Below are 23,242 nucleotides of genomic sequence, written 5' to 3' on the forward strand. Positions count from 1 at the left end.
GAGGCGAGGAGGAAAAAGTTCCTCACAGGCTGAACTAAATTCACTAATAATCAGTATTAATTAAACTAACCGGTAATTTTAAGGACACTGAAGTCCATACTGAGAGTGAGCTGGTGGATAAAGCTGGGATAATCTCTCTATAAGTAAAGTTCTGTTAGCACTGTTAGCTTAGCCAGCTCGGCTAGCTGTGTTTAGCCTCGTGTATTAGCTGCTCTGCGCTAGCCGTGAACTCTCCGCTGCAGCGCCGCTCCGACAGACTGTTCCCCGGACTGACTCGCGCTCTCTCCGCCTCCACTGAACACCAGGACCGCTAACACTGCTAACCAGAGAGCGCTCTGAGTCCCCGCGTGGATCAGAGTTCCTCTGAGGGAAAACGCTCCGTGCTGCAGGACCCCGCGCTCTGCTCCCGCTCATATTCACTGAATCTGAGGTAAATCTGAAACTCTTATTTCTGCTCGTTAGAGTAAAGCGGACATTAAGCTCCGAACCAGACCTGCACCGTTTAGTTCTGTTCATTTCATCTATAATTCTGTTCTTTATGAGTGTATTCTTTAGAGTGGGCCCACATATTTAAAGGGGACATGAAACATTTCAGTTTGTACAAGTTTTCTAAGGGATTAAATATAATGGAATTTATTTGGGGGGGGGGGGGGTTATATAAAATGTTTACACACTAAATTATAATATATTTATGTTTGTTACGTTTGAGCTAGGGCGCCGCCATATTGCCCGTGTAGCACTGGTGACGTCACGAGGTTGGTTGGTTGGAACCCAGGTACAGAGCTAGCGTAAAAGAGCTTTTTGTTTGTGGAGATTATGGATGAAGACGAAGCTGAACTAGGCTAACATGGAGCATTTACTCAGAGATCTTTCCTGTATAAACCTGAGCAGAACTTTTCATATGCTTTTCTGAGAGAGAGACGTTTTTGGAGTGTCTATTCTCTCTCTACATGGAGCCGTGCAGAACCCTGCAGCGCGACCACAGCAGGTACTGCCATCCAGTTAACCAGCTAGTTTATATACATTTAGCTATTTAACATGTAAAGTCCAGAGTTCATTAAGAATGAATAAAACGTACATGATTTAAGTGGATATTGAAACACCCAGGCGCTGTTTTGTTGATAAACCGTTCAGTTTAGAAGTTAGAAAGCTTACTGGGTACTTAGCTTTATCTAGTTAGCGTTAGCTAGTTAACTAGCGTTGGCTAGCTATGGTAAGATAGCTAGAAAAGTAGCTAACGCTAGCTATGTTATCTTTTAATTGTCCGTTTATCTAGACTTTCGGTAACGGTACCTCTCGCTGCTCTGCTGGGTGAGCGCGTTGTTTGGCTCGTTCCGTGCGGCTCACAGCTGCTGCTCTCATAGTAACGTTACCCTCAGTCGGACGGTCTGTACATCCCAGCTGATCAGAGGAAAAATAAAAAACGGAGGAAAAAAGCCTCGGACTGCAGCTTATTTATCCAGCGCTAATGCTCCTGACTCAAACCCCTCTCCTTCACAGAGTCCTGGTCTAGAAAGTGCTCGCTCCTAACCCCTAGCGTTGCAGCTAACCGGAGGATTCTCCCGCTTCAGCGCCGCTAGCCACCGCTGAAGAACAGCTGTCTGAGGCGAGGTATGAAAGTGAAAGTAAATATTTCTCATTCCTCACCCTATTAAATTTCACTACTCCCAGTATTACTACACATAGGGGCAATACAAAATTCCCCCTTCCGCTCTGCGTTGAGTTTTGGTTTAGATTTTATTATCTATTGAGGAATTAATTTACAGTAGACTCATAGATTATAGTAGTGAGGCATTCCAGAACCAACCTTGTGACGTCACTTTCGGCGCTGGGACAAGATGGCGCTGCCCTTACTTAAAAAAATGACATTTAGATTGCTTATTATTTTAATTCCGCTTCACTGACAACTTTTAAATTATCAGATTTGTTAGAGTGAAAATACATCTTGTGAATTAAACTAAATACTTGAAATGTTTCATGTCCCCTTTAAGTCCTTCTCAGTAGGTTCGGGTGCGTTTGGGTTCGGGTGCATTAGTGACCTCTGTGGTACTTGGAATTTTCATCTTCTGCTGAGAGCTGCTTCTCACTGCTCAGCAACCACACTCGCTGTATCACTACTGGGTTGCCAGATCCCTCTTAAAAAGTCCACACTAAACTGATTTTTCTTCCCGCGAGACATTTTATAAATATCGTCACGTTTTAATTGTGAGTTGTAGTTATGTGTAACTATGAGTTGTTCAGTTGGCTAGACTTTCACACTACACGACTGATTAGCAACACAGTCACATATTACACTATTTTTCACCACGGGAAATCGCAGACTCACCTGGCTGCTTTCCTAAAACACGATAAACGCTTAAGAATTGAGCAGCGTTTTCGCATATTTTAGATAAAAAAAATGTCTGTATGTAAGATATGAAAAATCGCAATTACCATTTTGAAAATCACATTAAAACTGTAATTCGAAATAGAAAAGGCAAAGTTCGTGAAGGAACTTTAAGTTGGCTTGGAAAAGTACGCTGATAAGGTTGAAAAGTTAAAATGGTTGCTAAGCTGTTTCTGTCTGAAGAGTGTGAAGAGTGGTTGCTATGCTGTTATGATACATTTATCTCAAATCTAGGTGAGGTGCCGGATTTCAATTTAACAAAACAATTTTCATTATTAAACATAGTTCTGACAGCTTTAGGAAAATAATCTCCAAAACCAAATTTGTCTAAAGAATGAAAAATAAACGCATGTTTAATAGAATCAAATGCTTTATAAAGATCCAGAAAGAGAATAAGATTATTATCAGAGCATAAAGCTGAAAAATCTAACAAGTCCCAAATTAATCTAATGTTATTTGAAATGTATCTATTTTTCATAAAACCTGATTGAGCTTCATCAATAATCACATCCATCAAATCTTTAATTCTTTTTGGCAAATATTAGAGTGAACATTTTATAGTCATTATTTAACAGACATATTGGTCTCCAATTTTCAAGCAGGAGTGGATCTTTTTTAGATGACTTCGATGACTGAATTCTAAAATAATAGTATCGTCACAATATTCCTTTTGATATAGATTAATAGATTTACCACTAGGCAGAGAACTTCGGAATACATTCACAGAAATTTCACAGTATCTAGATGTATATACATTACTGTAAAAGTGCAGACATTATTTACCTATTTTAGTAGGATCTTATTTTAGTAACCACCCCATCAATATTTAGTTGCTGGATTAAATTATTTGTAAAATGAGATTTCTCCAAATTAAAAAAATATGCAGAATTGTTTTCCCCTTTTCAATCCACCTTTGTCTGGCACAAATGCCCCTTCAGCTTCCTTTTTATAGAGTTCATCCAGCTCATGTTGCAGAGTTTTCAGTTCACCTTTTTCCCCTTCATTCAGATGTTCTAATTTAGCCATTAGACTACAGTTGCCCCTGTCTGTAGCCATATTACACTGTAGCCATATTACACTGCAGCCATTATTGACTGACTGTAAGCTGCTGAAAAGAGGCGAAAGTGATAAGAGCTGAGAGACAATATAGAAGAGAGAAAGCAGTTTTAGTACTTCTTAGTTTACTGTGCGCACTTACTATATTCCACCTCTTACAACACTTTCATTCTGTTTTAATATTTATAATAACCGATTAACTCCATTCAGCCCCATTCATTTTGGACTCCCTCGAGAGGTTTGCTGATGTAACAGCGGAGATTGGAAGAGGGTAGGCTCTCCTTAAGGCCCTTATTTCCTCCTCGATAACGCTTTTTAAAGTGTCCGGGTAGAAACAACGCCATTCATCTCTACCAAACAATGAAAATATATATTTTTTCAGTTTATTTTCATATTGTTATATATATTTTTAATCAATTATGACAGCGAAATGGCATCACGTTGCCCCAAAACAATTTACCATTATGGTTTATTCTCTCTAACAATCACCAAACAAAATATTTGCATATTTCATAGTTGAATCATGGGTAGTACAATGTATTGAGTGAAGCTGAAACGTTAATTTTACGTCTTTTGTTTCCACAGAATGTTTTCACAAACAACACCCAACAACAGGGAGGCTCCCATGAAAGTGAAATGCAATACAAGTGGTGAGAAGGGCAGAGATCTGGGAGACGGTGGAAGGCATGGTAGTAGCAAAGACGAGTAAAGTTGTAACTACTTGTGCATTTTCAGATGGCGAGCACTTTGTACTTGCTCATCTGAAAGATGCAGATTATGACGGCAAAAATTCTAACTTGAATTCTTGTTAGAGAGAGGACAAGTTATTCTTCACACCATCCACGGTAGAATACAAAGCAGCCAACGTATCTGTCACACCCGAATTAGAGGCTCGCTGCTACCAAGCTGTCTACCCCAATTCTAAAGACCCTGAAGAGCCATTGAACGGAGAGGATATTATACACTCCAGGGGGAGTCATTAAAGTGAGTGGTTTGCAGAGTAGGTTAAAATACAAAAAATGGCTCCCTAACCCCTCATTAGTATAGCGCTATATAGGGAGAGACTATTTAGTCCACTAAGTAGTTGGACACTTCATCATTATCATGTGCTAGCACCGGTTGCATAAACACAAATTCCAGAGTGGCTGAGCCGTGCTTTAAGCCATTGTATGAATCCAGGTTTCAACACACACACAAACACACACCTTCCTTATATTCTAAAGAAATGCTGAAAAAGCTTGCGTAGTAAGCTGCGCTGTTTACTGTAAATCATGATGCATTGTGGGTGTTTATAGTGCCCTCAAAATCACGTTTGAAGTCCACTTTATGATGATGTAAAGCAGTTACAACCCATCTGGGTCCAACATACGTCAAGCTGCCTTTTACAGAACCCGAAGCAGAGAAACTTGTTACAGAGTTTTCTTCCCACCATGGCAGGGGTGTCCAAACTACGGCCCGTGGGCCATTTGCGGCCCTTTTCCCTTTGTGGAGCGGCCCGCGAGGTATTTTAGAAATAGAATGAAAGTTGGCCCGCTGTTAAGCAGGTTTTTATAATGTGAGATTCAAAGTTTGAACGGTAGGTGTCAGAAACGGGGCCAAAGAGTCTAAAAGTGGAGAGAGTGCGCATTTCTAGCACAGAAAAACAGGGCAAAGAGTCTAAAAGCGGTGAGAGTGTGCATTTTTAGCACAGAAAAATAGGGCAAAAGAGTCTAAAAGCGGAGAGAGTGCGCATTTCTAGCACAGAAAAATGGGCCAAAGAGTCCAAAAGCGGAGAGAGTGCGCATTTCTAGTGCAGAAAAACGGGCCAAAGAGTCTAAAAGCGGAGAGGGTGCGCATTTCTAGTGCAGAAAAACAGGGCAAAGAGTCTAAAAGTTGCCGTAATTAAGGAGTTTAATATTAAGAGACATCATGAAATGAAACATCAATTTGAAAAAAATCTTAGTTTACACAAGACTGTCAAAGATAAAGATAGTAAGTCAAGTTAAATGGTGTGTAAATGAAATAATCAGGAAAAAGTAATATTTAAAGTGGTATATTTCATTATTTGTTTTATTACAGAGTCTGTGGCCCGTGACTTCAAATATATTTCTCCTTCTGACCCCTAACAAAAAAAGTTTGAACACCCCTGCACCATGGCATACTGCAGTGTCTCGGGGCCATAGATGGGACTCACATTGAAATGAAGCAGCCATCCAAAAAGTCAATTGACGATCTAAAAAGAAAGGAAAATACACGCTTAATGTACAAGCTGCATGTGACTATAAGTACACATTCATTGACGTGGTAGTTAAATGGCCTGGAAGTGTCCATGACGCTCAAGTTTTTTCAACTTTTCCAATTCAAAGCTGAATACGCACCTAAAGAGTGGCAAGATCCCTGCCCTTAGAAAGCAAATCATGGAAGATGAGGGGGCAATTCCTGTTTTCCTACTCAGCGACCCGGTGTACCCCTTACTGCCTTACCTCATGAAGGAGTATGCTAATGGTGGATCTACCGTTCAGGAACAGTACTTTGGCTTAGCCTTGTGTAAAGCAAGAATGAGCATTGAGTGTGCTTTTGGGCGGGTTAAGGTAAGGTTTGGAGCACTGAGAAGGGCAATGGACAGAAATCTTGATGACCTCCCTTTTGTGATCTATGCTTTATTCTTCACAACTATTATGAGTCCAGAAAGGAAATGGTTGATTAGAACAGAGTGTTTGCAACCATTCAATTGGACAAGGACCAATTTGCTTCTCCGAATTTTCCATTATCTCCAACATCCTCTTCTTTACATGTAGTTCTTCCTGAACAGCATACAGGAACTGTGTTTCTGCTGGAAGTTTCCTTTTTATCTATGTACATAAATGTAAAATTAATTCATATTATTAGAACATAATATAAAGTATTTAAACATGAAAGCAGGTATTTGTAATGTGTCACAATGTGTCCTGAATCATTACTACATCTCTGCTGTTTGTAACAAATCAAACCGTGTGTAAATCGGGTAAAAATTGGTAGAGTTGTGAATATTATCGATTTATTAAACTCCTTCCTCAGTGTAAATTAATACACTGGGGGGGGGGGGGGCATGGGGGGCGCATGGTGGCCGACTCCAAAATGGCGGCCCCACTTTCGACACGCCCACACCTTTCGACACGCCCAGTACTCCGAGCTGCAGAGACCCACCCAGTGTTCTGATTGGTTAAACAAACCCCGTAATCTGATTGGTCCGGATAAAGCTTTTCTATTGGTCCATTAATCAGGCGTTAAAACAGGATCATAAGTCGCAACTGCAGCTAGAGCTACACACACGCAGCAGAGAAGATGAATGAGAGGATTTTTAGCTCCACAGTGAAAAACGCCACTGGCAACCTATAGGGCCATCCAAAAAAAATATATATCTTTATAAAGGTACTTTATTTCAGTAATTTAGTTCAAAATGTGAAACTTGTATATTATATAGATGTATTAAACACAGAGTGATCTATTTTAAGCGTTTATTTTATTGTTGATGATTTGGTCAATGAAAACCCAAAAATCAGTATCTCAGAAAATTAGAATATTATATAAGACCAATTGGTACTTTTGGCAGTTTGGGCAGTGTGCCAAGTCCTGCTGGAAAATGAAATCCACATCTCCATAAAAGTTGTCAGCAGAGGGAAGCATGAAGTGCTGTAAGATTTTGTGGGAAAATGAAATCCTGCACTGACTTTAGACTTGATAATAAAACACAGTGGATCAACACCAGCAGATGACATGTCTCTCCAAACCATCACTGATTGGTGGAAACGTCACACTAGACCTCAAGCAGTTTGGACTGTGTGTCTCTCCACTCTTCCTCCAGACTCTGCTCCCTTGATTTACAAATAAAATGTAAAATTTACTGATGATCAGTGATGGTTTGTTTGGAGAGACATGTCATCTGCTGGTGTTGATCCACTGTGTTTTATTATCAAGTCTAAAGTCAGTGCAGGATTTCATTTTCCCACAAAATCTTACAGCGCTTCATGCTTCTCTCTGCTGACAGCTTTTATGGAGATGCAGATTTCATTTTCCAGCAGGACTTAGCAAACTGCCCACAGTGCCAAAAGTACCAATTTGACTTATATAATATTTTTATTTTCAGAGACACTGATTTTTTTTTTTGTAAGCCAAAATCATCAACAAATAAAGAAATAAACACGTAAAATAGATCACTCTGTGTTTAATACATCTATAAAATATATGAGTTTCACATTTCAAACTGAATTACTGAAATTAAGTTAATTTTTTTTTTTACATGGCCCTGTATTGTTAACAAATATTGTTGTTGTTAAGGAACTATTTTATGATGCAAATAACTTTTAACGAGTTCATGATTCTACAAAGAAACAGACAGTTAAGGAACTATTTTTAACTGTGTAAAATAAAGTCTCTAATAAGCCCTTTATTTTTTAACAGAAATGTGAAGGCGCAAAAACAACCGAACTTGAGGATGTTGGGATCTCCACAAATGCCACAAATGACACCCTTCTCCTATGTGCCAGTATGGAGGAGCTTGTGGTTCCAGCAGAAATTTGGTCTGGCAAAATTGATGACATTTGTCCCTTCTTTGCCCCTCACCATTAGGGTCACCATGGAAGGAGGGGTAATTTGCGCCCTGGACAGCCCAGTGTTTAATGAGGTTAAATCAGCGTTGTTTGTTGATACTGTTCCCGAGTGGGTTATGTTAAGAAACAGTAAATATTAATATTAAAGGTATTTTTCAGCTGATCAGACAAAATGACATTTAATCCAAAAACCTGATTATGATTAAGAGAATGAAGTGTCATGTGAGTGATCTTGTTTGGGCTGACTCAAGTGTCTGAAACTAGTGAGTTGTTTCTGGATATTTGACCTGAACTGTGTATGTGGGTGAGTGTGCAAAGGACAGTTAGGCTGACACCTCAAAACTGAATGTCCAGTATGTAGCATGTAATGCAGAAGTCAGCACCTAAGCAGCAGAGATGAGGCCGGAGGACACATAGAAAACAGTAGTAATCAATAAATGATTTAACTTAATCAGTTAGAAACAGTTGCTGAGGAACCGCTTAACTGACCTTTGCACAGTATGTATGGGTGGGATTTTGGGGATATAAGGTCTTGCAAATGTAAGGATCATTGAACTTCTTCTACTGAAACTTTGTCTGAGTGGAAGGGGTTCCCAGAGCTCTGTTGTAATAAATTGCTAATTTGCTGAAGATCTAAGTATCCTGTCTCTCTATCAACTCTACTTCGGGCTTCCATCAAAAGAATCAAGTGGAACGCACTGGAGCAGTTGAGGGTAGTGCTGTTTTTCCCAACAGTTACTTTGTGGTTCCTAAGTGGTTGTTAATGAGTCCATGTTTCTAAGTGGACGCTGAAGTGGCAAAGCTTGTTTATGTATTACTACAGGGTTGCAAATATTATATTTTATCTTTACATTAAAGTATACTTTTAAAAAATGTTTAAAAGAATCTTAAATCATTTGATGTGAAGATTAAATGCAATGTTTTGCTAAATGATGGGGATACAACTGGGTAATATGGCCCAAAAATATATACTTGGTGATATGACAAAACATTTTACTTAGTTTTAAGAGTACACTACTACAAAAATATACAATTTTATTTGGTAATATTATTGCATACGATATGATATGACAATTGATATATTAAAAAATACAGGAATTTTATTCAGACTGTAACATAAGCCAATGATCCAACATCTAGAAAGGGAAAGTTTAATAACAAGTTGGCTTGGAAAAGTGCGCTAATAACATAGAAAAATAAAATGGTTGCTAAGCTGTTTCTGTCCGAAGAGTGAACTTTTATCGAACTTTTCAGTGGACAATATGGAATCTGAAATGGGGATATTATGTCATTTGATTTATGGATATTAACTTTAAAAAAAAGAACATTTGCATACACAAACGCACAGTGTACAGAATTTGTAGTTTCTTAGCTCATGTTTTTTCCCATAAGAATGTTTGCAGTCGTTGTGTTTACTGAAAAAAACAAAGTAGAAGTGGTTCCAAGCTGTTGGAGTGTAGACCAAAAAAATATCGTTCTGACCACCCTTTAAAAAGCCAAATCGTGTGAAGTCAGCAGTGGTAAACCAAGAAGAACCAGATGAAAACTGGGGTGAATACCTTGTAAAGGTATTGAAAATATATATGTGACTACTTACTTACTTACTTACTTACTGCACTTCACTCCAAAAGTTCAGTTGTTCATAGTTTGACACCTTTCAATGTAATTATTGTTATTATATTCTATATGTAGACACTAGGGCTGCCACGATTAGTCGACTAGTCACGATTATGTCGACTATTAAAATAGTTGACGACTAATTTAATAGTCGATTAGTCGTTTTTTTTTTTTTCTTTGTTTTTCTCTCCAAACTGCTGCGACTGCCTTTCTGTCCTGGACGCACATGCGCAGTAGTGGAAACCGGGGTAGGTAGTGGACGACATCTCAGGACATTATACAGACAGGCTCTGGTTTCATGGCTACCCCGCTACAGAACTCAAAAGTGTGGGATCACCAAGAAAATAAAAGTGAAACGCGTGCAATGCAATATCTGCAATGAAGAACTTGCCTTCCTCGGCAGCACAACCGCGATGCACGAGCACCTGAAAAGGAGGCATGTTGTGGCTGATTAAATGACGAAGAAGCTAAATTGCTATTTAGCTGCTAAAATTAGCGTAAACAGAGCGTTAACTTAGTACTTAACTTACTCATCTTGATAGCTTTAAAACAGAGGTCACTAATAGGCGGACCGCGATCCGGATCCGGACCCAGACGTTGTCACAAATGCCGTCCCAAACCGATAAACTACAGAGAAGGATTTCATTCTGACAGTGGCTTCTGTTTTCAGTGCTTTTCGGTGCAGTAAACTCACAGATCAGTCATGTGTGGTGTAAAATCACCAAACGCTCTCCTCTGCCAATCAGATCTGTGCAGACCGCTGCCCTGTGTACGGTAATGTACACAATATCTGGACAGAGAGGCATTTTTTATTAATATACTTTTTTTTCATAATAGTTCAAACAACCTCACGGTTGAGATGTTTCATAAATGCCAGTGCCTTATCCTTATTTTACACAGTTGTTTACACTTTATGCTAAACAGTAAAATAATTGTCTGTTACAACAAGCTGTATATTTCATTAAAGGTTTAATGAACTATGATTTTAATTGTTTTTATTTTTAGTTAGCATATAGCTGAAATCTAATGTTGGTTGTATAATAGCAGCTGCATTCTATTGTGATAAACTGTGTTTTATATTCAATTAACGTATGATCCGATTAGTCGACTAATCATAAAAAATAATCGGTGATTAGTCGACTATAAAAATAATCGTTTGTGGCAGCCCTAGTAGACACCTATGAAATGGCAAGAAAGAAATTGGTAAAGGCAACAAAAAGAGATGCTATTACAAAATCAGAGGAGGAAATCTCAAGAAGGCACAGAACGTGAGTAGACGCTTTTATGTTATTTTTGTTTAACAATCAACACAACCTAATAATATACGTACATGCCAGGGCACACAGACCCAGGTTTTAATCATTGGAAGAGTGTGGGTATATGTCGTGTAAAAGATATATTTAGAGAGTCAACTAATATAGTAATGTATTTTGAACAACTTGCTGAGAAATTTAATTTGACTAAAGAGCATTTATTTATTTATTTTTTTAGATTTTTACAACTTTTACAACTTTTATTAATAGAAAGACCACTCTTAATACTATGGTTACATTATCTGACATAGAGAAAGCAGTCCTGAACAGTCCAGATTAGAAACAGATATCTGGCTTTTACTTAATTGTAAGTTTAACTTCTGAAACCAATACAGATGACCCTAAGCAGATCTGGGAGAGAGAGAGCTGTCAGTTGTTTTACTTGATGATGATTGGAATGAGATCTGGGATCAAGCTAAGAAAACGTCAGTTTGTAATAAAACTTGAACTTGTTCAGCTCAGAATAATCCATCGTTTGCATATTGCACCTTATATGAAGAATAAGTTTGATCCAAAATGCTCTCCTTACTGCCCAAACAAGGGAAAAGTCCAGCTGACCACACCCTTCTCAACAGCGGTAGAGAAAATCCCAGACCTGCTAGTCTCTGACACGGCCATTAGCACCCCGGTGCCAGCGGTGAACTCTGTTACCGGTTCAGTTTACGCAGTCATGAAGTTCTCAATCTGCAGCAACAAACAGGACAACCTGGATCATCACACCGTGTTTCATCGCTGCCAAAGCTGCAACATGAAGCAGAAGATCTTCATCAAACTGCTGTCTGACACGCTCAGAATCCAGTGAGAAACACACCCTGACCTTCAGCAGTGCTCCCTTAATAACTTACCTGAACTGCTACAACCTGAACCCTGAACCTGAACACTTCTTGTCTTGGTCACTTTCAACAGAAATATGCAATCATGAAATCACCCAACATGCACCAAAGGGTCTGTAGAACCCCATGTCCGAAGTTGACCAACACATGCCTGAAAAATCTGTGCCTAAGGACCCCGCCTGCACAGAACCTCAGAGGCCACACAACAAAAGGTCACCTAAGCTGTGTCAGCCTTAAAGGACAGTACATTTTTCTATTAACTGTTCCACTGTTTTCCTTGGTAAGTTAGCTTTCAATTGTTTGTTCCTAATGTATCTTAATAAAGTTTAATGAGCATTTTATTTGCCACAATACATAAATACAACTGACTTATTGTATTTGATGTGATTTTGTTTAATAAACATATTGAAATTGTTCATGTCTAGATAATTGGTTGGCTATACTCTACAGATTATTATAAACTCAAATAAAACCACAAACAAAAACTGTTTTTCAAACATATCAAATATACTAATAAATGTACTACAGGTCCTTCTCAAAAAATCAGCTTATTGTGACAAAGTTCATTCTTTTCCATAATGAAATTATAAAAATTAAACTTTCATATATTTTAGATTCATTGCACACCAACTGAAATATTTTAGGTCTTTATTGTTTTAATACTGATGATTTTGGCATACAGCTTATGAAAACCCAAAATTCCTATCTCACAAAATTACCATATCATGAAAAGGTTCTCTAAACGAGCTATTAACCTAATCATCTGAATCAACGAATTAACTCTAAACACCTGCAACAGATTCCAGAGGCTTTTAAAAACTCCCAGCCTGGTTCATTACTCCATACTCACTTCAAACCATAATCATGGGTAAGACTGCCCTCCTGACTGCAGTCCAGAAGGTCATCATTGACACCCTCAAGCAAGAGGGTAAGACCCAGAAATAAATTTCTGAACCAATAGTGCTGTTCCCAGAGTGCTGTATCAAGACACATCAGTGGGAAGGCTGTGGGAAGGAAAAAGTGTGGCAGAAAACGCTGCCGAGAAGAGGTGACCGGACCCTGAGGAAGATTGTGGAGAACAATTCCAGAAATTGGGGGACCTGCGGAAGCAGTGGACTGAGTCTGGAGTAGAAACATCCAGAGCCACCGTGCACAGGCATGTGCAGGAGATGGGCTACAGGTGTCACATTCCCCAGATCAAGCCACTTTTGAACCAGAAACAGCGGCAGAAGCGCCTGACCTGGGCTGGAGTCTGGAGGAAGACTGGGGAGAAGGAAATGCCAAAATGCCTGAAGTCCAGTGTCAAGTACCCACAGTCAGTGATGGTCTGGGGTGCCATGTCAGCTGCTGGTGTTGGTCCACTGTGTTTTATCAAGGGCAGGGTCAATGCAGCTAGCTATCAGGAGATTTTGGAGCACTTCATGCTTCCATCTGCTGAAAAGCTTTATGGAGATGAAGATTTCATTTTTCAGCAGGACCTGGCACTTGCTCACAGTGCCTAAACCACTGGTTTACTGACCATGGTATTACTGTGCTCAACTGGCCTGCCAGCTCTCCTGACCTGAACCCCATAGAGAATCTGTGGGATATTGTGGAGAGAAAGTTGAGAGACGCAAGACCCAACACTCTGGATGAGCTTAAGGCCGCTATCGAAGTATCCTGGGCCTCCAGAACACCTCAGCAGTGCCACAGGCTGATTGCCTCCATGCCACGCCGCACTGAAGCAGTCATTTCTGCAAAAGGATTCCCGACCAAGTACTGAGTGCATAACTGAACATAATTATTTGAAGGTTGACTGTTTTTTGTATAAAAAACACTTTTCTTTTATTGATCGGATGAAATATGCTATTTTTTTTTAGATAGGGATTTTAGTTTTTTCTTTACTTTTTTGCCAAAATCATCCATATTAAAACAATTAAAGACTTGAACCACTTCAGTTGTGTGTAATGAATCTAAAATATATGAAGGTCTAATTATCAGTACATTACAGACATAATAATGAACTTTATCACAATATGCTAATTTTTTAAAAAGGACCTGAAGATCTTTATATATTGCAGTAGAATTCCTGTCCTTTTTTACCGGATCTGATCAGAACAAGTCAGTCATTTGTAACAGTGCAAATCTCTTTGTATCCAGCACTGGAGAGAAAAGAACTGGTATCAGATGGAGCTTTGAGAAATTGCAGGTCCTGTGATGTTCCTCATTCTTCTCCTTTAGAGAATGTGAGTGTTCCACGAAGACATCGGATTAAACTGTCGTGTCGTGTCGTGTCGTGTCGTGACGTACGTTCCCGGCCTCTACAAGATCTTTGATGAAGTCCTGGGTATGTGGATGAGGCAGTGTTAATTTTGACAACAAATTTTGATTTGGATTTAGTCATAGTCATAGTTTTAGTCTAGTTTTAGCCGATTAAATATCATAAGAATATAGTTGACTAAAATTACAGTCAATTTAGTCGACTAAAATGTAAAGGGTGTAAATGTAAATGCTTTTTCATCAGTTCCCTTGAATTATTAACTACACACTTATGAAAATTAAACATTTATTAACCAGTTGTGTAATATTGTTGATGTTTGAATGTGAAATATATTTATATATGATTTAATGTATATTATTAAATATATTTTTTGTATCTGACCATGGGTACTGAGAGACCCACACTGATTGGATGACAACCGCTCTTTTCCTGCATCTCCACCTTCACTAAAGTAGTTGTGATTGGATCTCTTCCTAACTGGCCCTACCTTTAAAAGTAAATCAGTTCTGATTGGATGTCGTCCCTGCCAAACTTTTTAATCTCGTTTTTATTCGTTGACGAAAATGTCAGTTAATTTCGTCTCAATTCAATTTTTTATGCTGTTTTTATTTAGTTTTCGTCTCGGAAAAAAACTATGACGAAAATTATTTGTCAACGAAATTAACATTGGTGCGCGCTCCTGAGAGAGGGTGCTTTTCCTGGCGGGGGTGCTGAATTCAGCACAACACTGGCTTTACACTCAATGTCAGTAATGAGAGCAATGAATCGTAACAATAACATTATACTGCAATAAAAACGAGTTTTGGGGTTTGGGTTATCAAACGTTTATATTAACTGCTGCCAAAAATCTCTATGAAACGTTAAGTTACATTCTTTTATTAAAAGGACACCATCGTTAATAAATCGTATAAATATACAAAATAATAATAATAAGCAAATCTGTTTTATATATTATATTATTTTAAATATTAGGTGATCAGTTTTTGTCATATATGTATACAGGGTTTCCGCAGGTCCTTAAAAAGTCTTAAAATAACTTAAATTAAAATCTGACATTAGCAGCAAGCTAACTAATGTTAGCAGCAAGCTAGCTAACGTACTAACTTTAGGTAGCTTAAACGAGCTAGCTAACGTTACTAGGAATGGAACTAAGAATAGCAGAGAGCTAGCGAACATTAGTGGCGAGTTAGCTAACATACTAACGTCAGCAGAAAGTTAGCTAACTTTACCGGAGAGAGAACCAAAGAAATTCTGACTATATTTTTGTCTTTATCTTAAATTATATTTATTGAGGTCTTGAAAGGTCTTAAAAAGCATTACATTTGACTTTTAAAATGGTGCAAGAACTCATTTCACACGTACGTCCTTTTTAAACAGTAAATGTAATGTGGAATATTATGTTTAGGTTGTAAAGAGACCTTTGGTTGGATTTAACTAATAATAAACAGGAGGACAGATAAAAATATATTTTATTTATTTGTGATTAACTGTAATTCTGTAAATGTTGTTGTAAGTCACTATAAGGTGGATTTAAATTATTTTTTAAGTAAATGTTTCTCCCCAATATAACACCCGCTCCTACACATTTGGTTGTGAGTGTTTATAAAGTTGATATTTTTAAGATGAAATGCTGTTTTTGAATCAGGTATCGGGGGGGAGGAAAGATCCTGCAGATCTTGATGAAGATGTTCTTTGTGTTCTGGAGCTCAGCGCTGTTTCTGACAGAGGAGAAGATTCTCCTGTTCAGCCTCCAGCGTAAATCTACTTCTTTTTTTCCTTCTGATCCTCCTGCTTTATATTATTATCATAATAATCCTGTTTGATAACCATTACAAACGCTCTCTTTTAAAAGGAACAGAAAAAGGAGAAGCAGAATCAACAAAATGTAAAGAAAAGAGGAGAGATGTTTTCTTTTTTTCCAGCACTGTTTACTTTTCTTCATCTTATGTTCATCAAACTGAGCAAAGCTAAATATATTACATATATAATAAGCCTACTCAATTATTGAGACTTTAATAACCAGTGTATTTCTTTGTTTCTATATTTATTATTATTATTATTATTACATATAGATATAGATCCACTCACACATCTTTAGCATTGCTTCAACCGCTTTATTGGGGAGATGATCTTAAAAGTTCATTCTGAATCTGAATGGATTGAAGGTCATTTATGGGTAATTTTTTGTCAATATATTTTCATAAATAGGCTCCATTCTAACCTTTATATTACCTTTAATGGTGGGCCAGAAGGGTTTAAATAGACCACTGAAGGCGTGACATCATTTTGTAGTCGGCTCCATGTTGTTTATGCCCATATTTGGGGTTCAGTGTCTAAAAGGTTCAGACCTATAAGAAAAGTGAATGGGCTTTTCAAAAAATGGCCTCTGTCTCATTCTGTGGTAAATAAATGTGTTCAGAACCTGTACATTTTATTCTGTGTACATTTTACTCCTAAATATCGCCGCATTCTGTGCAACACCAGCGAACTTCGGCCAGATCACGTTCTAGATTATTCTTCTTCTTCACGGAGGATCATTAAAGTATTTAAACAGGTGAAAACTCTTATCAGTCTGGTGTATGGTGATGTTGAGCAGTGTAGACTGTGTTAGAGCTTTAAAATGCAGATAATAAGAGAAAGTGAGCTTTTACTGTTCAGGAGTAGTGCTTCCCCGCAGGGTTTATTATTTAGTTATGGTCATTAGTTTATTAGAGCACACCGGACACAAATAATCAACTAATTAACTAACTAATCAACTAACTACCTGCACTCGCTGAGTGATACAGGAGAAAAACTAGAAGGACAGAGTTACTCCAGAACCACAGAGCTAATCCCGCTAACTTAAGAGCCATAAAGTATAAAATACCTAATGTAAAACTACTAAAACAATGAGCCAGAAGCACCAAACAGCTCTAATGTACAATCATGTACTTAGTGAGTAACTCCTTAAAGCAGTGGAAACACGGGCCGGTTCTTAAAAGGTTCGCAGGAACCGGAACCGGCTCCAGCACCAGCACTTTGTTGGTGGAAAAGAGGTATCTGTGCTGCTGGGTTATTGATTTCCTGCTGTAACACTCTCAGCTCTCCTCAATAAGAGCAGTTAGTTCATTAGTTGGATCAGCTGTGTGTAAATATGCTGTAAACATACGCACAGAGTTCGCTGGTGTTGCGCTGAAAAGAGTCCCCTGCTGATCTCTGCAGCTGCGCTGTAGCATTAGCTTAAAGCTAACTTCTTAAATTTTTAGAGGAAAAAAATTAAAGCAAAATTTTCTCATTACGACTCTTTAACTATCTCGTAATTCAGAGGATCCAGTGATGTTTAGGAGATGAATGTACACAGAATAAAACGTACAGGGTTCTGAACATATTTATTTACTACAGAATGTGATAGAGGACAGTTTTTAAAAAGCTCATTTATTTTCCTCATAGAGAAAAAAAACGCTTAGACACGGAAGCCATACGAGGATGACGCAGGACTTCAGTGGACTGTACTGCAGCTTTGTTGAGGGACAGATGGTGTCATAGACAAGACAAGACGAGAAACTACAACAAGCAAAAGACCAAAAAACAGAAATGTTAATTACACCACCAAACTCGACTCCAACTTCCACCATAATCTGACCACACAAACCAAACACACAAAAAATCATCAGACTCCTCTTCACCTTTCTTCATTTATTTAGCTTTATTAATATGAACCAATTTTACAATAAAATAAAACAACAATTAACAGATTCTGGAAAAAATGACAAAATCATCTATATAAAATATTTACTTATATTTATACACACATTCTCCCTCCTACATACACACACACACATCGAATCTCTGTTACACACAGGGTTATTCTATCTTACACAGACGCACTGAGGAGCCAGGACCATAAACCCTAAAACCTGCATAGAGGGGCTGAGTGAAGGTGGTGTAGAATGTGTGTAAGTGTGTGAGAGTGTGTGAGGGTGAGGGTGTGTGTGACTGTGTGTGTGTATCAGAGCAGACTCTGTAGAAGGACAGAGTGCCGGAGGGACAGTCCACATACACTCCTACTCTCCTACAGCCGGAGGGAGGAGTGGAGAGATCAGTTCTGTTATTATTGTGAAGAACAGAGTATCTGTTATCAGAGCAGTACAGACTCCAGGAGTTTATATTCCCTCCAAACCAACAGTCTGATCCTCTTCCTTTCCTGCTGATGGTTTTATAACTCAGAGCTACAGCAGCTCCTCCTCCTCCGCTCCACTCAGCCTCCCAGTAACAGCGTCCAGTAACTCTCTCTCTACTCAGAACCTGCGACCACCCATCAAATCTCTCTGGATGATCAGGATACGACTGCAGCTCCTCTCTAAACTCCACCCTCCTGTTCTCCTCACTCAGAGAGAGACGATGCTGCGCTGTGTTCAAATCCAGAGTGAAATCACAGCCGTCTGAACACAAGAACACACACAGAGTGTATTTAGTGTGTGTGTAGTGTTATATTTAGTGTGTGTAGTGATATATTTAGTGTGTGTGTAGTGTTATATTTAGTGTGTAGTGTTATATTTAGTGTTATATTTAGTGTGTAGTTTTGTTATATTTAGTGTTATATTTAGTGTTATATTTAGTGTGTGTAGTGTTATATTTAGTGTTATATTTAGTGATATATTTAGTGTGTAGTGTTATATTTAGTGTTATATTTAGTGTGTGTAGTGTTATATTTAGTGTGTAGTGTTATATTTAGTGTTATATTTAGTGTGTAGTGTTATATTTAGTGTTATATTTAGTGTGTAGTGTTATATTTAGTGTTATATTTAGTGATATATTTAGTGTTATATTTAGTGTGTATTAGGGATGCGACGGTTCTCTGTATTTTATTGAATCGTTTGGTTTGGTCTGTTTGGTTTGATACACCCGGATGGACGGTGGTATTTGGGTGCGCACTAACAGAGTGAACAAACGCTCTCCCGCTGTACATGCCCCGCCCATGGCCAGGGGGGGGGGCTGCTGAGCGCGTGCTGGGGGACTGCGCCGTCACACTGTGAAGATTCACCAGCAGCTCATATAAGAGAAGAGTAATGTTATTTTATTCTCTATTCTCTTTATTGTTTATGTAAAAACTGGGTTTACAACACTGAATATTAATCAAGCAATCAACCATTATTTACACTGGAGGGGGATCCTCATTTACAATGCAGCTGAGCATTATAGTTTAAAACAGATAAAAAATATAAAAAAAAATAGAAATAAAAACTGACATTTACTCTAGACGAATAAAATATATACGTAAAAAAGGAAAAATAGGACATTTGAAAAAGATTACAAAAAAGACACATAAAAAGTAAAGAATTATATTTTATGAAGAAAAAATAACAGTAGTGAAAATAAAATAAAATGATAAAAATAATAAGATATTATAAAATTAATATTAATAAACTAAGAACATGGGAATCATGGGAAAAAAAATATATAATATGATATAGTTATTTATATAAACTATTTTGATAAATAAAATAATAAAAATAAACAAAATAAATAAGTAATATAAAATATAAACTCATTAAAAAAACTAATTGAAATCAACCAAATCAAATCTGAATAAAAAGCCTGATAGTAATAAAAGTTTCAGTTTCAAAACATGGAAATAGATCACCAAAACCTCAAGCTATTATTTATATTTGACAATATTTAATTAACTTTTCTGCACTCATCTTATTTTAGTTTTATATTATTTGATGTCTCTCTTGGTTATATGACAGTGGTGTTTTTATATTGAGTTTTATATCATGGTTTTGCAGTTTAAACTACACTTGATCTGTCGTTATTTATTAAAACAATTTTTCTTTAAGAAAACAGGTAATCCCGCACCGTGCGGACACTGCCAAACTTCGCTGCGTGTGCCTGCAGCTTTTTAGAGCGCTGGGCGAGATTTTAGTTAACGAATTAATATATTTTATATTTTAATAAATTTGCCCTGGTGATAAGAAACGAACGCTAACATATAGCTTTATATTTCTGTGTATTTCAAATGTTTGTGAAATAAAATAAATTCCTGTTCAGTCAAAGTGCTTTCCTCTTTTAATTTTTTGTTTCTAAAACTCCAGCATTTGAGTGAGAATAAGCATCTGTTAAAATTCTCAAACAGCAGAATGCCTATAACCATTGGCGTAGGAACCGGGGGGGATGGGGGGTGACATGTCCCACCCAATATTAGAAACAGGTGGATTTGTCCCCCCCAAAAATGATATTGTTTCGCTCAGCTCAGCTGTGCTATTAATGAGGAGACAGACCGGACCAATCACGGAGCCGGTTCGGAATTAAGTTCCGCCTCTCAGGAGAAACAGCCAATCAGCTTGCTGTTTTTGCGGCGCGTGGAGGTCTCAGAATCGGCTGCAGCTGATTTTAAGATATGGATATACGGTGATTTTTTTTTCTAAAAGAAAGGTAACGGTATCTAATCATGTAAACTGTGATGATATGTTTCTGATAGCTGGTTAAAAAATACACGTCTCTGAATCAGCACACAGTTTAACCCCACTGTGATTAATAAACTGCAGCTGTGTTAGTGAGCTAGCTTAACTTTGGAATTACCTTGATTGGGAGTCAAGATTAAAGAAAAAAAAAACTATCTACGTAATGTTCAACTTGACCTGTACCTGATCAGCTAATCACTATTTCATTTTCAAACTGTTTATTAATTTAGGATTGCAGTTAGCTAGAAGCTGGATGTAGAGGATAGACAGAATTTAGTACAACACTGGGTAATGTTGGTAGTTTAAAGCAGTTTCTTAACCCTGATCATCACTGCCCTAAAACTGTGTTTTCCATCAGATCCAACTGATCAGCTAATAAACAATCATTTATTGAGTTTACCTGTTAAAATCTCTTAGCCCCCTGTGGAGCCTAAATTAATCATTATGTATATCCAGCAGTTTATTAGACGCATCATACCACCACTTACTTTATTAAAGTGCCTTTAAACAGAGAAAGCTGTAGAATATGCAGAACAGTGTTAATATGCAGTAGAATATGTAAGAACAGGGTTAAGAAACACTGATCTAACCTGACTTCTGTTCATATGTAGTTCACAGTAAGACCACATGTTCTGACGTTTATATTAACTTCTGCCAAAAATCTCTAGGAAACGTAGTTACATTCTCTCAGTAGAAAGAAGTGTTCTCAGTAAAAACAAATTAAAAGCGCAGGAACCAAAGAAAATGTAAATATACAACAGAATTGACATACAATACATAATAATAATAACAAATACTGTTATATTATTTTAAATATTAGGTGATAACTGATCAGTTTTTGTACTATGTATATAATTCAGACATTGCATGCATAATTTTTTTCTAACAACAGTAAATGTAATGTGGAGTAACATGTTTAGGCTGTAAAATCACCTTTTATTGGATGTAACTAATTATAAACAAAATACAGAAAAAAATGATTATTTGTGATAAAAAATAATTCCACAAATGTTGTTCTAGGAAACTGTAGTGTGGGCTTTGGTTCATATTCGCAAATGTGTCCCCCCCAATATCAAGCCCGCTCCTACGCCCTTGCCTATAACTGCTATATTAAGCTACAGTTATTAAGTCTGTGTACTGAACAGAAATTTAAATCCTTATAAATGTCAGATATAAATATAACTAATAATAACTTATAGTTACTGTGCAGATTTTAAGTATATTATATTTTATAGTTGATAGTTTTTTATAGATTACTTCTATCGCCGTGTTTCTCCACAACCGTGCAACAACCAATCAGACTGTTTTCTGAATTTTCCAGGAGCAAATCAGCTCTGAAGGCAAACGCTGAAGATTTGAGGACTAATTAAACAAAACTTTCTCAGCTGCGTGATCAGGGCCAGTGAACGCTAAACGGAGAAAAGGATATTTGAAGAGGCGCCGTCATCTTATAAATCCACTGTTCGGGACATTTTGGCTTCAGCATTGAGTTTGATAATCAAGGTAAAAGACAGTCAGCAGATAAAGCACAGTGTGATTCAGTTACCTGTTTTTGACTAATGGTAAGAATAAGTGCTCCTTCCATAATAGATATTGTGATTTGAATTAATCTGTGACTTTATTAATTGGCTCTGAACGTGCTGCATGTTGGAGCTAGATAATATTGATATATATCGAAACCGAACCGATACAGTGGCCCAACAACCGCAATACGAACCGAACCGTGGCCACACTGTACCGTTGCATCCCTAATGTGTAGTGTTATATTTAGTGTGTGTAGTGTTATATTTAGTGTGTGTGTAGTGTTATATTTAGTGTGTGTATTTAGTGTGTGTGTGTAGTGTAATGTTTAGTGTGTGTGCAGTGTTATATTTAGTGTGTGTATTTAGTGTGTGTGTGTAGTGTAATGTTTAGTGTGTGTAGTGTTATATTTAGTGTGTAGTGTTATATTTAGTGTGTGTGTAGTGTAATGTTTAGTGTGTGTAGTGTTATATTTAGTGTGTGTGTAGTGTTATATTTAGTGTGTGTGTAGTGTAATGTTTAGTGTGTGTAGTGTTATATTTAGTGTGTGTGTAGTGTTATATTTAGTGTGTAGTGTTATATTTAGTGTGTGTAGTGTTATATTTAGTGTGTGTGTAGTGTTATATTTAGTGTGTGTGGTGTTAATTTAGAGTGTGCATGTGTGTGTAGTGTTAATTGAGTGTGTGTAGTGTTTGTGTGTATTGTGTGTGTGTTTATTGTGTGTACGTAGTGTACGTGTGTAGTGTTTGTATACAGTGTATGTGTGTATGTAGTGTGTTTGTATTGAGTGTATGTATTGTATGTGTATTTGGGTGTGTATTGGGTGTATGTAGTGTGTGTGTGTGTAGTGTTTGTTTTAGTGTATGTGTGTGTGTGTATGTGTGTATGCGAGTGTGTGTGTGTATTGTTTGTTTGTAGTGTGTGAGAGAGAGAGAGAGCTTACATTTTTTTAATCCAGGTTTGATTCGGATCTTCCCTCCATGTTCCACTCTAAACACACACACACACACACACACACACACATACACAGACACAGATCAGCACAGTGTGAGATTTTTAGAAACTGATTTATAAAGAAATACTTTGCGTGAAAACGAGCGAACATTTGAGAGAGCGGAAATTAGTGACCTCATGTGGTAAAGTACGGAACTGCAATGCACACTGCATAAAATCAGATTAAAAACGGAAGATTAACTTCTCTAAATAAGATAAAATGGCAGTTTCTTGTGGGCTTGCAGGAAAGGG

At 37.5% G+C, this 23,242-nt stretch overlaps 3 protein-coding genes across 7 annotated transcripts in view; 2 read left to right on the forward strand and 1 right to left on the reverse strand.

Moving 5' to 3' along the window:
• The window catches only part of LOC125801167 (zinc finger protein 484-like), a 634,928-nt gene that overhangs the window by 110,574 nt on the left and 501,112 nt on the right, over window positions 1-23,242 (forward strand). The window lies entirely within an intron of this gene.
• LOC125801331 (zinc finger protein ZFP2-like) overlaps window positions 1-23,242 on the forward strand; it is a 75,362-nt gene that overhangs the window by 5,120 nt on the left and 47,000 nt on the right. The gene's annotated exons all lie outside the window — the stretch shown is intronic.
• Window positions 17,595-23,242, reverse strand: part of LOC111190810 (NLR family CARD domain-containing protein 3) — a 31,342-nt gene continuing 25,694 nt past the window's right edge. The window contains exons 13-14 of the mRNA XM_049478439.1: window positions 22,941-22,987; window positions 17,595-18,454 (exon numbers count right to left, since the gene is read on the reverse strand). Coding sequence (XP_049334396.1) covers window positions 17,877-18,454; window positions 22,941-22,987 — 625 coding nt within the window. The 3' untranslated portion in view covers window positions 17,595-17,876. The remainder of the gene's footprint in view (window positions 18,455-22,940; window positions 22,988-23,242) is intronic.

Source organism: Astyanax mexicanus, chromosome 4 (assembly GCF_023375975.1).
Source record: "Astyanax mexicanus isolate ESR-SI-001 chromosome 4, AstMex3_surface, whole genome shotgun sequence".
Classification (NCBI taxonomy): domain Eukaryota; kingdom Metazoa; phylum Chordata; class Actinopteri; order Characiformes; family Acestrorhamphidae; genus Astyanax; species Astyanax mexicanus.